The 16,250-nt window shown below is 41.8% G+C and overlaps 1 protein-coding gene across 1 annotated transcript in view; it reads right to left on the reverse strand.

Annotated features, from left to right (window-relative positions):
- The window catches only part of TOPAZ1 (testis and ovary specific TOPAZ 1), a 67,267-nt gene that overhangs the window by 49,024 nt on the left and 1,993 nt on the right, over positions 1–16,250 (reverse strand). The window contains exons 3-4 of the mRNA XM_060248840.1: positions 12,940–15,334; positions 11,242–11,309 (exon numbers count right to left, since the gene is read on the reverse strand). Of these exons, the coding sequence (XP_060104823.1) occupies positions 11,242–11,309; positions 12,940–15,334 (2,463 nt within the window). The remainder of the gene's footprint in view (positions 1–11,241; positions 11,310–12,939; positions 15,335–16,250) is intronic.

Consider the following 16,250-nt stretch of genomic DNA (forward strand, 5'->3'; position numbering starts at 1 on the left):
TATATACCACAAGTTAGGAAAGGCACAAACAGGCATAAGAAAAGGCCTGTGTGGTTAACAAACAAAGTAATGGAAGCTGTAAAAGGTAAGAAGGACTTCTTTAAGCGGTGGAAAACCAGTTCAAGTGAGATTAGTAAAAGGGAACACAGGCTGTAGCAAATCAAATGCAAGACTGTGATCAGGCAGGCAAAAAGGGACTATGAGGAGTATATTGCAAAAAAACATAAAGACCAACAATAAAAATTTCTTCAAATATATTAGAAGTAGGAAACCAGCCAGGGAGGCAGTGGAGCCCTTGGATGACCATGGGGTAAAAGGATTACTGAAGGAGGATAGGGAAATGGCTGAGAAGCTAAATGAATTTTTTGCCTCCGTCTTCACTGTGGAAGACGAGAACTTTTTGCCCGCCCCAGAACCACTAATTTTGGAAGGGGTGTTGAAAGAGCTGAGTCAGATTGAGGTGACAAAAGAGGAGGTCCTACAACTGATAGACAAATTAAAAACTAACAAGTCACCAGGTCCGGATGGCATACATCCGAGAGTTCTGAAAGAACTCAAAGTTGAACTTGTGGATCTCCTGACAAAAATATGTAATCTTTCATTGAAATCTGCCTCCGTTCCTGAGGACTGGAAGGTAGCAAATGTCACCCCCATCTTTAAAAAGGGTTCCAGAGGAGATCCGGGAAATTACAGGCCAGTCAGTCTGACTTCAATACCGGGAAAGTTGGTAGAAACCATTATCAAGGACAGAATGAGTAGGCACACTGATGAACACGGGTTATTGAGGAAGACTCAGCATGGGTTCTGCAAGGGAAGATCTTGCCTCACTAACCTGTTACATTTCTTTGAGGGGGTGAACAAACATGTGGACAAAGGAGACCCGACAGATGTTGTTTACCTTGACTTCCAGAAAGCTTTTGATAAAGTTCCTCATCAAAGGCTCCTTAGAAAGCTTGAGAGTCATGGAGTAAAAGGACAGGTCCTCTTGTGGATCAAAAACTGGCTGAGTAATAGGAAGCAGAGAGTGAGCATAAATGGGCAGTCTTCGCAGTGGAGGACGGTGAGCAGTGGGGTGCCGCAGGGCTCGGTACTGGGTCCCATGCTCTTTAACTTGTTCATAAATGATTTAGAGTTGGGAGTGAGCAGTGAAGTGGCCAAGTTTGCGGATGACACTAAATTGTTCAGGGTGGTGAGAACCAGAGAGGATTGTGAGGCACTCCAAAGGGATCTGTTGAGGCTGGGTGAGTGGGCGTCAATGTGGCAGATGCGGTTCAATGTGGCCAAGTGCAAAGTAATGCACATTGGGGCCAAGAATCCCAGCTACGAATACAAGTTGATGGGGTGTGAACTGGCAGAAACTGACCAAGAGAGAGATCTTGGGGTCGTGGTAGATAACTCACTGAAAATGTCAAGACAGTGTGCGTTTGCAATTACAAAGGCCAACGCCATGCTGGGAATTATTAGGAAGGGAATTGAAAACAAATCAGCCAGTATCATAATGCCCTTGTATAAATCGATGGTGCGGTCTCATTTGGAGTACTGTGTGCAGTTCTGGTCGCCGCACCTCAAAAAGGATATTATAGCATTGGAGAAAGTCCAGAGAAGGGCAACTAGAATGATTAAAGGGCTGGAACACCTTCCCTATGAAGAAAGGTTGAAACGCTTGGGACTCTTTAGCTTGGAGAAACGTCGACTGCAGGGTGACATGATAGAGGTTTACAAGATAATGCATGGGATGGAGAAAGTAGAGAAAGAAGTACTTTTCTCCCTTTCTCACAATACAAGAACTCGTGGGCATTCGATGAAATTGCTGAGCAGACAGGTTAAAACGGATAAAAGGAAGTACTTCTTCACCCAAAGGGTGATTAACATGTGGAATTCACTGCCACAGGAGGTGGTGGCGGCCACAAGTATAGCCACCTTCAAGAGGGGTTTAGATAAAAATATGGAGCAGAGGTCCATCAGTGGCTATTAGCCGCAGTGTGTGTGTATATATAAAATTTTTTGCCACTGTGTGACACAGAGTGTTGGACTGGATGGGCCATTGGCCTGATCCAACATGGCTTCTCTTATGTTCTTAAGTTCATTTATAACCATTATATCATCTGCATATACTCTGTATTTGTAGGTAAATCCTTTTATTTTTAATCCTTCTATTTCTTTATCTTCTTGGATCTGCATCAGCAATATTTCAAGAGTCATTATAAACAATGGGGAAAGTGGACAACCTTGTCTTGTACCTTTGCTAATTATCGTATCTTCTGTAAGATCTGCATTTATACATAGCTTTGCACATTGTTCAGTGTATATTGCTTTTATCATTCTTATAAAGCTTTCTCCCAGCTCCATTTTCTCCATTACTGCAAACATAAAGTCCCAGTTTAAATTGTCAAATGCTTTCTCTGCATCCGCAAAGAATAATGCTATTTCCTTTTCTGGATGTCTTTCATAATATTCTACAATATTTACAACAGTTCTGATATTGTCTCTTATTTGCCTTTTGGGAAGAAACCCCACTTGATCTTCCTTTATAAAATTTATCAAATGTTGTTTAAGCCGTCCTGCCAAGATTCTTGTATATATTTTATAGTCATTGTTTAATAGCAAAATTGGTCTGTAATTTTTAACATTTGTGACATCTCTTCCTTTGGTATCAACGAAATAACAGTCTCTTTCCATGTGTTTGGTATTTTCCCTTTCATTCTTATCATATTCATCAACTTCTGCAATTTCGGTATTAACTCATCTTTAAAGGTTCTAAAATATTTAGCTGTATATCCATCTGGCCCAGGTGCCTTTCCATTTTCCATTGCATTAATTGCTGCTTCAATTTCTATTTTTTCAATTGGATCATTCAAAACTTTTCACATATTTTCTGTTAAGGGTTCTATTTTTATCTTTTGTAGATACTCATCCATCTTTTCTTTATTTATTTTAACACCTTTAAACAACTTGGCATAATACTTAAAAAATTCTCTTTTTATTCCCTCTTGGCTAACCATCTCTCTTCCATCTACCACAATTTTATTAATAATTTTATTTTCTCTCTTTTTCTTCAGTTGCCAAGCCAAATATTTTCCAGGTTTATTTGCTCCCTCAAAAGATTTCTGCTGCAGTCTTTTCAAATTCCATTCCAATTCTTTATTTAACAAATGTCTCATTTGCGTTTGTAATATTGTAATTTCCCTTATAATTTTCTTTTTCCCTGGCCTCTTTCTCAACTCCCTTTCTTTTTTCTTTATTTCATTTTGAATGTCCAACAGCTGTTTTTCTTTTGCTCTTGTCTTTATTATTCAAAGTAATCAATATTCCTCTCATTACTGCTTTATAGGCATCCCAGACTGTCTGAAATTCTATATCCTCTTTTTCATTCACTTGAAATAAAGCTTTAGTTTCATTTTCTAGGAATGTCACTATTTCTTTATTCTGTAGTAATTTACTTTATTCTGTAGTAAATTCAATCTCCATCTTCTCAACTTCTTAGACAATTTTGTAATCCACATTATTGGGTTATGATCAGCCCCAATTTTGGGTAAAATCTCTATTTTTCTTGTTATAAGACCTAAATCTTTAGTGCCCCACAACATGTCAATTCTGGAAAAAGCTTTATAAGTCTTGCTGAAAAAAAGGTATAGTCCCGCACTTCAGGGTTAAATTTCCTCCATATGGCCTCCAAATTTTCTTGTTTAACCAATTCAAAAAAAGACTGGCAATTTTCCTTCTTTGTTATTATTCCACCCCCCCCCCCCCACAACCTATCCAGTGAATTCTTAATTGTTCCATTAAAGTCTCCCATTATCAAAACGTGGTCATAAGTCAGTTCATCAAATTGTTGTATAATGTCTTTTTAAAAAAGCATCCTTTGCACCATGAGGAGCATACAGACCCAATAACAACTTTTTTTTGCATTTAATATTATTTCTACTGCAACAAATCTTCCATCTTTATCTTTAAATACTAATTTTGGCTCCAATTCTTGTTTAATATAAAAAATCACTCCCCTTTTCTTCTGTTCAGCCAATGAATAAAATTCTAGTCCCAGTTGTTTATTCCATAAAAATTTGTAATCCTTTTGTTTGATATATACTTCTTGTAAACAAACTATATTACAATTTTGCTTTTTAATCCAATGAAACGTTGTCCTTTTTTGTGGTGAATTTAGTTTATTTACATTCCAAAACAATAATTTGTAATCCATCATGGTGCAAATTCTTTATGTTCTTCATAAAATCTACGTTGTTCCTGTGCATTTGTAATTGTAATTCTTTTCCCCTGAAGTTCAAAGCTCAAACCTTCAGGTATTATCCATCTAAACCTCATTTCATTGTCCTGTAATTTTTCTGTCAGTTTTTTGTATGTTCTTCTATCATTTATCACTTGCCTTGGCAACTCCTCCATAATTCTTACTCTGCTGCCTCCCACTATCAATGTCTTTTCAAAGTTTTTGTTCATGATCTTTCCCACCATTTCTTTTGTCATATATCTTATGACAACATCTCTTGGTAAATTATTTTTCTTGGCATAGAGTGAGTTCACTCTATACATATAATCATTCATATTTTTAGTCTCTTCAGAATCTTCCTCCAAAAATTCTGCAATTATTTTTATTATATAGTCTTTCAGGTCACCATCTTCCTTTTCAGGTACTCCTCTCAGACGTATCTGAGTCTCCATCAGTTTGCAGTCATGGATTGTCACTTTTTCTTGTATTTTCAACAAGGTGGAGTCATGTACTTTCATTCTCCCTTCTACCTCCTGCACTTTCTTAGATGTTTCCTCTGTCTCCTTTCTGAGATCTTCCATATCTTTTTAAATCTCTTCTATAATTTCTTTTTTTTGATGTAGTTATCATCTCTCTCATGCCTTTCATCATTCTGGCCTCCATTGCCTCTAATTGATCCTGAATTTTCTCCAATGAAGCAGCCCCTGTACAGGTTTGTTTGTGTTCTGACATTTAAAAACACCAAAAATTTTGATCTCACCAATTTGAAATTTAACTATCAAGTTCAAAAGATTAGAGCTTGCTTTTTACAGCAAGCCTAATTTCACCATCCTCAGAGTTTCCCAGACCGAAATATTAATTTTTAAAGTTTTTAAATCCTTCAAAATGGCGGTTGCGACTTTTTGCTTCTCTCTAAAAAAAATTTTCCTTTCAAAGGCTTCTAAAGTCCATTATAAACAATATGTCCAATAGTATTTATCCTCTTATCATCATCTCAATTATTTCCAACAGTTTTTAATGTCCAAAACACTTTAAAAATATTTTAATTTTGACCTCCTTGCAATGGCCGCTGATGTTTCTCAATGGTATTATAATCCTAGAGTAGGCTTTTTGTCAGCTACTTCCTGCTTTTCTTGCCACCAAATCTCGTTTTCACTGGTAAAGAGATCTCACGATGCTTGACATACCTCCTGTGTTGATTGTATATGCTGCAGGTCTGTGACGATGGTGCTCTTTTTTCAAAACTGCAAGCCCCACCAAAGCCTTGTATGTGAATGAGGAAGAAGCTGTCTATTTCTGGCAAGTGTAGACTAAGCATTACTTTTTAAAAAAATGATGGAAGTTAACCAGGGCTCAATTTAGACATAATGAATCTGTTTGGTGGTCTTGAAAGAACATCTGGCTCATTCTATCCCTTTCCCTTTTGCATAAGACACGTGAATTATTTATCTTTGCTGCAGGCTATCATGAACTAGTTGAAAGTAAAATTAGTTAATCAGCTCACCACTACCAAGGGGAAAAAAGGGAATCAGAACCTGATGGAACTTCTCTCCCTTTATTTGTTCATGTAGCATCAAGCCATGCTTTGGTATTGTGTCAGAGAGCCAAACCACATATTATGTAAGAAATCTGTGATCAAATCTGACATTATCTTTAACAATGAAAATACCTGCTGGGGGTGTGTGCGGAGAAGAAGCAGGGTTACAGCACTGCAAGGAGGATTTATTGTACTTCTCTTCCCTCCATCCAATGTACTAACAGAAGCTGAGAGGCAAGTGAATTCTAAGGGGAAAGTAGGCTGGAAGATGGATAACAATTACAGCCTCTCCTCCCCAGCACTATGGTTCCAATCCAAACATTAAAGGAGTCCTGCTGCTTTTTAAAGAACGCTTTAGGAGATCAAATCATGGATCTACCACATAATGTGTAGCTTAGCACTGAATTATACAGGTTGACTGTCTTAGCAGCCTAATCAGTAAGAAGATAAACTCCAAGATATTATCAATGTCTTTCTCGCTTGAAACTGAGCTTATTTTCTTATCTACATTAGCCTTTTGAATTTACATCAAGAATTTCAGGGCTCTGAACCAGATATTCAAATTTCTGCACTGGCCTGATCAAACTATGCTTTGTATGTAGTCAAAGTATCTAAAATATAATTTATAAATTGGTGGGGATGTACTTCGCATCATTAAAATCCAGAAGTGATTCGTGACAAAAATTAATAATAGTTTTCTGCTTCAGAGGCCCAACTACGGCTGTTGCTGCTGTACCCCATTATCTATATCCTATTTCTAATCTACTTGCTATTCATATGTCAAAGCCTCAAATTTTCATTACATAGCTTTTATTATACTAAAGCTTAAGATGTGAAATGTTGTCCCCTCAGCACGATACATCTTGTACAATAAATATCAGCTATCTAGCATTTTTTGTTGTATTTTTGGCATTTTTTGTGTGTGTGCCTGGAAGTCAAGGCAATCTCTGACCTCTTCTACTGGGGCATGGAGGATGTTCAGAGAACTGACTTGATAGCATGCCTCTGCCTCCCGGCCTTGGTATTCTCTGGAGATCTCCCATCCAAATACTTGCCAGGTTCAGCCCTGTTTAGCTTCAGAGATCAGGCTTGCCTGGACTACCCAGGTCAAGGCAACTGTCTAGAATTATTGATTAGCCTGAGAACTCCACCTTAACTACTAGCTGAGTGGCTCCAACTCCAACAGCTAGGTTAGGGATGTGGAAGAGGAGATCAAAAAGGAAGCTGCAATACAGAACTTCATTGAAGCCAGAGTTGACTTGAGTGATTCCAAATTTCTTTTCAGTATCAGCCTGGGAATCACTGAAGCAATAAATGTACATCTGAACATGCAAATTCTCTCTCTTCACAAGACCCCACATAGTCTTGTGCCTTCAAGGCAGACTTGAAACTTCCAGTTAAAAATTTAGCACTTCCTACACATGTGAAAACAAGGGCATGGTAACAGAAAACAGAATGAGTTGACGGCTAAGGAACACTGAAGATTTAAAGCCAAGATGGGCGGAAAATGTACAAAAAACCTGTTATGTATTGACCATAAGGGATCAGGCCGCATGGCGATTGCTACTGAAGGCGACCCTCGGGTCCCTGGATGGAGCTCACCAGTCGCCCCGCCCATCGAGATCTGTTTGACCGACCAGGATTGGCCTGGTCAGATGAGGGGACTGTTCCGGGTAATGTATATAAGCGGGGCCCGACCCGCGTGTTCCCTCTCTTGTAATGTGCTACTGAATAAACTATGTTGCCTTCAAACCGCCTCGGTTCTCAGTACATTACAGTGGCGACGAGGATGGGATCCTAGCTAGCCCATTCCTGAGGGGCGTCGCGGATCCGGCCGGAGACGTCGAAGGCATATTGGTTGTAGACCGACACACCCGGCGCCGCAGCCACCATGGCTAACCAGAGCGGAACCACAGGCCGGCTCAAAGAATTCAACCCCGCTACCCCGGAGAGGTGGGAGACCTACATGGAGCGGGTCGCGTGCTACCTGCGAGCGAACCGGATAACGGAGGACAGACTGAAGAGAGACGTCCTCCTGAGCGTCTGCAGAGAGGCCACATTCGAGATCGCCAAGGGTTTCTCGGCCCCCGCGAGGATCACGGAGAAGACGTACGAGGAGATAATCAGACTCCTCACCGGACACTTCTTGCCCCAACCCTCACTCATCGCCCGCAGGTTCCTCTTCCACCAGAGGGACCAAGAGGCAGGAGAATCGGCAGCAGACTACCTGGCTGCTCTCCGCCAAATCGCAGGCAACTGCAGCTATGAAAAGCTGGAAAAGACCCTGAGGGACTGCTTCGCCTGGGGCCTGAGGGACGAAAGACTGCAACAGAAGCTGGCATCTCCAAAAAAGGGTCCAGGCAAATAGGTGTGAAAAACCTCAGCTTGAGATCCTGGAGAGCCGCTGCCAGTCTGAGAAGACAATACTGACTTGGATGGACCCAGGGTCTGATTCAGTAGAAGGCAGCTTCATATGTTCAAGCTCTTCACGAGGGAAGAGCTCACCCTCCAGAGCGCCTTCAACGAGGCCGTTGTGTTCGAGCGGACCACGAAGACCTTCCCCAAAACGAGGAGCGAAGCCGTCCATCAGGAAGAGATGGGCCCCAGCCAACCTGACGAGGAAGAGGCCCTCCAGCTACGCCGCCAACCGGGGACGGGACCACGAGCGTCCCAGCGACCCTGAGCGACCGACAGACCAGCCGCCACCAAGTGCGCCAGCTGCGGAGACCAACACGAGCAACAGGACTGCCCCTACCACAACGTGGTCTGCAGGAGCTGCGGCAAGATGGGCCACATTGCGAGGGCCTGCCGGGCCAAGAGCACCCGCCGCCGCCAGTCCACCAACCAGGAATCGACCGAGGACCACTCGATCGCCTCAACCTCCGTGCAGGTAATGAACTTGCCCGACGATACCCCCCAAAAGGTCAAAGGTTTCGGTCAGAATCAAGGGCAAACCCTGCCTGATGGAACTGGACTCGGGTTCCTCCAACTGCATAATTTCGGAGGAATCCTTAAGGAAGCTGTGCCCACGTGGCCTGCCCAGACTGCTACCGGCATGCTTCGTGCTACGGGACTTTCAAAGGAACCCCGTGGAAATCCTGGGTTGGGCAACAGTGGGGGTGGAGTACTACGGGTTTAGGGATAAACGCGACATATTGGTGGTTAAAAGGAGGCAGCTCACCACCTTGTTGGGCCTGGCCTGGTTCCGGCCACTGGGAATAAAGATTGTGGGGGTGCAACAGCTGGGGACGCGGGGATTCTAAAACGTGTGCCGGGAGTTCCCGGAGGTGTTTGATGGGGCCCTAGGGTGCTACAAGGGCCCTCCCATATCCTTACCTCTAGATCCCCACGTGCGACCCATAAGGCTGAAGGCCTGGCAGGTTCCATTCGCTCTGAAGCCTAAAATCGAAGCAGAGCTAGACCGCCTCGCAGCCCAGGGAGTGCTGGAGCCCATGGCCTACGCCACATGGGAAACCCCAATAGTTACCCCGGTGAAGCCGAACGGGGAGGTGCGCATATGCGCCGACTACAAGTGCACCATTAACAAGGCGCTACAGGACAACCCCTATCCCGTTTTAGTAATCAGCCACGTTTTGGCAGCACTAGCGGGGTCCAAAATTTTTGGAAAACTAGACCTGGCCCAGGAGTACCAGCAGCTGCCAGTGGACGCCGCCACGGCAGAAGCACAGACCATAGTAACCCACAGGGGGGCGTTTAAGGTGTGGCGGTTGCAGTTTGGGGTGAGCGTGGCCCCGGGGGTGTTTCCGAGCCTGATGGATTCTCTCCTCAAAGGGATTCCCGGGGTGCAACCGTTGTTCGACGATATTTTGATCGCCGGAGCGGACACAAAGGAATTTAGCAACCGGCTGTGAGAAGTCCTCCGCTGTTTCCAAGAGGCCGGTCTGAAGGCCAAGCCGAGCAGATGGTGCGCACTACGAAAGAAGCACTGGGCCGTATTGTGCAGGGGGACTGGGACCACCGCCTAGCCGCCTTCCTATTCGATAATAGGATAACCCCCAACCCAGTCACGGGAGTCAGCCCAGCCGAGCTGTTAACGGGACGGAAGCTAATCACTAGATTAGATAGGCTGCACCCCAACCGAGCCACCGACATCCGCAATTCCCCAGAGATCAGAGAAGCGGCCAGGGGATTCTTCCCAGGGGATCCAGTATACGCTAGGAACTATGCGTGCGGCCCCGAGTGGGTAGAAGGCCGGGTGCTGCAAGTAATAGGGTTCCGCCACTACGATGTGTCCACGGCGGGAGGCAGTGTATTGTGGAGGCATATAGACCAAATACGTCGCCACACCTTGCCGGACGAACCGGCCACGATACGGAGCGAGGAGGAGCTCACAGCCGCGGCCCCGCAGAGATATACCCCAACACCGCTGACCGCCCCGGCCGATCGAGAGGTAGAGCCCAACCATCGCGAGGCCGACCCCCAGGGAGCTGGGACACCAGACGAGCTTCAAGGCGCGGACAACCCTAGGCCGGCGGTTCCCCCACGGGAGGAACCCGTTGCCCCGTCTGCGGCAGCGGCCGTGGCTCCGGCGGCACCAGCGACCGTTCCGGCTCCACCTGCCATCCTAAGGAGGTCTACCCAGGAACACACGGCCCCCGAGTACTTGCGGGACTATGTGTCCTGAGCTGGGGGGAGGAGTGTTATGTATTGACCATAAGGGATCAGGCCGCATAGGGATCGTTACTGAAGGCGACCCTCAGGTCCCCGGATGGAGCTCGCCAGTCGCCCCGCCCATCGAGATCTGCGGCGGGAAGTTTGACCGACCAGGATTGGCCTGGTCGGATGAGGGGTAATGTATATAAGCGGGGCCCGGCCCGCGTGTGCCCTCTCTTGTAATGTGCTACGGAATAAAATATGTTGCCTTCAAACTGTCTCGGTTCTCAGTACATTACAAAACCCATCATGGATACCTCTGAACTATTATGCTGTTACATAATGTTTCATGTACATAGCTACCACTAAAACATTTAAAAAAAACTGCTACTATGCAATCAACAATGACCGGAATGACCTGTAGGCAATTTTTCCCATGATCTCTTTTTGCTTCTATAGTTTTTGGCACTCAAATTACCGTATGTGTAAGAACAGACTGTACTATCTGTAATCCTCCTAATACATGCAGCCACCATTTTGTGTAAACAGAACAATGCATGTATAGTCTCGCTCCAGTTCTAGTACATCCAACTGGAAACCCAGACTTGTAAGTATGCACCAGCATGTACCAAAGCTGGAAAAAACAAAAAGGTGCTTTGGAGTTCTTTTTAGAAGAATAGCCATGTTAATCTTTAATTTCACTTTGGGGGTATTTGCAACTTTTGGTATCAGATAACAAAACAGCTCCATTTAAAACAACAGGTTACTGGCAGGAGAATACCTATTTGGAATAATGATTTTAGCCCTCTGGGCTTCTCAAATTCTGCATTCCTCTCAAATTCTGTATTTAAAAAGCTCTTATTCTTACCTTCTGGCAATGAAGCAGAGCCATCTGTGGTAAGCCTCAGTGTGTCATGCACTTGAATGGGACTCTCTCTGTAAACAAGTATATTTTATAAAGCACAAAAGAACGTGAAAAGGATTTTTCCAAACCAGATAATATTAAAACACTCGTAGTGTACAAAAGCTCTCTGTTGGTGATGACAATGTTTTTTTCTAGGGATTATTCCCATTATTGCTTACTTAGACTGTGGCAGCCAAGATCCCACAACAGCTTCCCCACTTTCAGCAGTCATTATGGTAAACATTCATAACTAATGTAATTTTGCAGGGAGGAACACCAGCTAAGAGGGTGTCTCACAACAGAATCTTATGCAGAGTTAACTAGACTGATCATATTGATTTCAATGGACTTAGATTGGAATAACTTTGCGAAGAATGGCACTATCAGCATCAAAATAGTTATGCTATTAGTAGACTTCAATCGCATCCAACTTTTTAGCCAATCTGTACAGCCCAGCTCAATCGTTAGGAAGTGGGCAACTGGCTGGAAAGGGCTATATGAGTGCCAGAAATTTCTTAGAAACTTCTGAAGAGACCAAATTAAATACTACATAATTTATGGCAACAACTCCAGGTCCAGTACAGAGGCCTCAATTCCCAGCAAAAATTCTATCACTTTGCTGGCTTGCACTCCTCCATATTTTATTGTGCTGAAGTATCTAGCAACAAGAATCTGCAGACCCATTTCCAAAAGGAGATCTTATTGGAACATTAACTTTTACTCAGCTGAAGTAGTCTCATTTTTTTCTGGGACTTTGACTTCAAGTTAAGGGCATTAGTTATTTGTTAATAATGTACAATATTTATACCTAGCCCCTAGTGCTTAAGAACTTGAAATATTCACACACTGCAAAATATTTCTGTTCATATTTTGAATTCTAAAAGTTTGGGTTGATGGCAAGAAATTCCAGCGTGAACAGAGCTCCATATGCAGATAATCACAAATTATCAACATTAATATGCAATGCGCCCAGTTAAGGGTTATGCTCATGTAGAACTATTCAAAGTAGAACCGTATTTGTTTTCTGTAACTGACACAGAAAATCAATCATGGATTCATGTCTGCAGTGGATTCAATTTTCACAAAGAATTTTCAACACACTTAAGATGTGGGAAGTATCAAACAGCTAGCAACTACTGAATGACACAAATGCTGATTCACAATGCAAAATAATGTGTGGTATATAGACTGGCTTTCTTTCCCTACTGATTTATTTCATTTATAACCCACCTTTCTTCCAAATGTGAACTTTTCATGTAATTCTAAGAAATTAACCATTTTACTCCTGTATTAAAAAGTATTCAAAGCGTCATTAAGTACTAACTTTGACAAAAACCCAATTGATAATCATACAGGCTGCAAGACCAATTTTAAAGTATTTTAAAGTTAATGTAGCCAACAATAAAAAGAATTAGAACTATCAACCATTTAATGGTAGTCCCTAGCTGCCTCCTACATCCACTGGGACTCCTAATTTTTTAAAGCCTCCAAGTATTAACAAGGAAATCTTATTACTAGGAATGGTTACTTCTCTAAATTCTAACCCATACTCCTCTTTAGAAGGCTTAGAACTGAAGTAACAACCAGAGTTCAACCTTATGATTCAATATATTAAATTATTTACACACAAATTATTCATGAAAACAACTGAAATATGCTCACTTAGGCCTAAATTTTGCGAGGTTGCTTCTTGGAAGTGGTTTTTCCAGTTTATTTCCTGATAAAGTGGTGATGCTACAGTATTTGTCATTAACATGCTCCTTTGAACCTGTGGCTTCCAATTCATCAGTATTTCCAAACAAATCAGGATCATCCTGAATTACATCTATCACAAGAGCATCATCTTCATATGCCTTAAGAACATCTGCACAGAACTTATCCTTGCCCTGAGCCAAGGTATTGCTCCAATTATTTTCATTAACTTCTGATGACACAGGGATCTCAGTTGGTTTCTTTGTACATCCAATACTCAAAGAGTTAGAAATATCTTTCAAAGTTGACGATTCTACATCACTCTCAAGAAAAGTTGTCAGATCTTTATTACAAACACTATTCTCCCTAGGAAAGCTTCCAGAAACACTACTGTCAAATTGGTCTGCATGTTCTTCCACTGCAGCCATAGAAATGCCATTAATCTGTTCGGAGTGGAACAGATGTTCAAACTCAGATGAAACCCTCTTACTTCTGTCTTTCTTTACAGAAGCAGCGCTTAAATCTATAATGCTCTGAGAATTACAATTTCTTTCCTTTCTCAATACACTCTTGTCCTTAAGTAGAGGTATTCTATATTTTGACAGATCCCCCATGCTTAATGTTTTTAGTACTTGTGGAATTGCAGTCTCTTGTTTAGAAACCAATGACTTTGTCTTATTTTTACTACGGTCTGCAAACATGCCTGTAGAAATATTTCTTCTCACCATGCTTTCTTCATTTTTAGTATCTTTCGCAGGTGAATTTGAAGACATTTTGTATTTCTTTGCATTTTTAGTCATCCTAGATGGGCAATGTTTAGGCCTTTCCATATCTGTAGAGGAAATACCATTCTTATTTCCAACATCTGAGAAAGTTTTGGGTATATCAGGTTGGGATTCTGGAGCTGGGCTTTTGATAGAATGATCTGTTTCACAATCCACCTCCTTATTTGCAGGCACTGTGCTAGTATCTACCAACAGTTTATGTAGCTCCATTTGGACAGTGTTAGCAAAAGAATCAGTACCTGTTAAAAATTCTGAGCCAGACACATGATCTTTACAAAACCACAAGGAGGTCCTTGCACATGATTCACGAGGCCAAATATTTTTACCTGAAAATGGCACTATTCTTTGACAGCTGAACTCTAGTATCTTCCCAGTTTTACTAACTGTTTTTCCTTTGGGTGCTGCTTTTTCGCTTTGCATGTAGCCAACGATATTATTGCTGCAGTTAGTGATTTGTTCATAATCATCCTTTGCTCTACTGAAGTTTGTGTGTGGTTCTACAGTCTCTGACTCAGGAGTATCATTTTCCTTATGAAGCTCTGACTTCTCAAAGTCACTGAAGTCTGTGTGTGGTTCCATGGTCTTTGACTCAGTAACATAATTTTCCTTCTGAAGATCCGAGTTCTCAAAGTCACTTGCATTGTACGAGGCAAAGTGTGAAATGCTCTTTTGTTTATTACCAGATAAGGTAACAAGTTCATTTGGATGTTCTTGAGCATCTCTCTTTAGAAGGAAATCAGGCACATCTAAAGAAGGTAAGGAAACAGATTTATTATACTTAAGTTCTTCTGTAATTACTGAAGGATCTGCAATGGCATTTTCATCTATTTGTATTCTGTATTCATTGTAGAGCTCCATGTTTGAAAGAACTTCCTGGATTGTTGATCTTTTCAGGTCCTCAGTCATTTTAACCTTTTTACTGTTTTTCAGACACCATTTACTAAATCGTTTCTTTCCATTTTGACATCTTTGAGACATCTTCCTGTTTTGGCACATTCCTTTTCCAATCAATATGTTTGTCTGAAAGAATGATTGTCTAGCTTGAACTATGTTAGAGCTATGATTCAAATCATTCTGTTCCATACCTTGGTTAGGAGACAGATCCTTCCTCTGACTCTCTGCAACATGCAGGCATTTACAATGAAGTTTATAATTTTGAAATGTTTGGTTACTTGTAGGATTTAACAGTGCCTTTATGTAACTGCAGTCAAGCAACGTCACTACTGGGTTCTTTCTTACTCTGCAAGGAAAGTCATTTAGCTTAGTAAGATATCTGAGTTTGTCATCTTGGTACACTACCAGTGTGTCCTTTTCCACTTTATTTCCACTTATTTTTATATCCCAAAGTTGTGAACATTTAGAGTTTGTAACAGGTAAAGAACTCTCATCACAAGGTATTGCAGCCTCTCTTCCAAGACAACATCTTACAGGCTCCTTGTGTTCAGTTTCATCTAATTTAGTTATCTGAAGACATGTGGACTCTACTAGCAGTTTCGGTATATTGCAATTTTGAGAGGCGTTTAGATCAATCTCTGGCAGCTTTTCACAATGAATATCTGAAACTTCTGTTTTCTGCTCTCCTGGTTTTAAAAAAAGAGAAGTACCTAATGATTAATGCAGATGTTCTAGTATACGAAGTCACCAATACTAGATCTGTGTGTGTTTAAATACACACACACACCCCTTTTGATTCTCCACTCCTCCACTTGCACCTGCTAGTATGGCCTTGGGTCAGCCATAGCTCTGGCAGAGGTTGTCCTTGAAAGGGCAGCTGCTATGAGAGCCCTCTCAGCCCAACCCACCTCACAGGGTGTCTGTTGTGGGGGAAGAAGATAAAGGAGATTGTGAGCCGCTCTGAGACTCTGAAATTCGGAGTGGAGGGCGGGATATAAATCCAATATCTTCATCTTCTTCATCATCTTTTATAAAAGCACTCTCAATTTTAATAGTAGCTAGCTTATTAAAAGGTTTTATATCTAAAGCACCAGCTCCAAACTGCTAAAGGTGGCATTAATCAGTAAGTAATATGTTTACTGCTAGACAATATTTGGTTTGTAAGGAATGATTTTTGACAGAACAATTTTACAAGCATATCCAGAACAGTAAATTACCTGATGTTTAAATTTTGTACACTAAGATAATTTAGATAGTTGAAAACAAAATCAAGCAGATTTTCCCACAGTTATTCTTACTGTATAATCAAGAGAACCAATAGTGGTGTGGGTTTTTCAGGAAAATTTGAATCAGACAGTTCTCCAATGCAAATAAATATTAGCAAATTTAAACCTTAGCAACAGGTAGCAAACACACCGTGCACAAGCCTGGATCATGTAGAATCACTAGGTTTGCCCACACTTCATGTCCAATATTTACTCATCTAACATGACTGATCTGCAGCATAGATCCATATATGTGAGGTGCAGAATATATATATATTGGAAATATATATTGGAAAATCTCCCCCCCCCCCCAAATCATTTAGGAGCAAAGGAGAAA

This window comes from Heteronotia binoei, chromosome 10, assembly GCF_032191835.1.
Source record: "Heteronotia binoei isolate CCM8104 ecotype False Entrance Well chromosome 10, APGP_CSIRO_Hbin_v1, whole genome shotgun sequence".
Classification (NCBI taxonomy): Eukaryota; Metazoa; Chordata; class Lepidosauria; order Squamata; family Gekkonidae; genus Heteronotia; species Heteronotia binoei.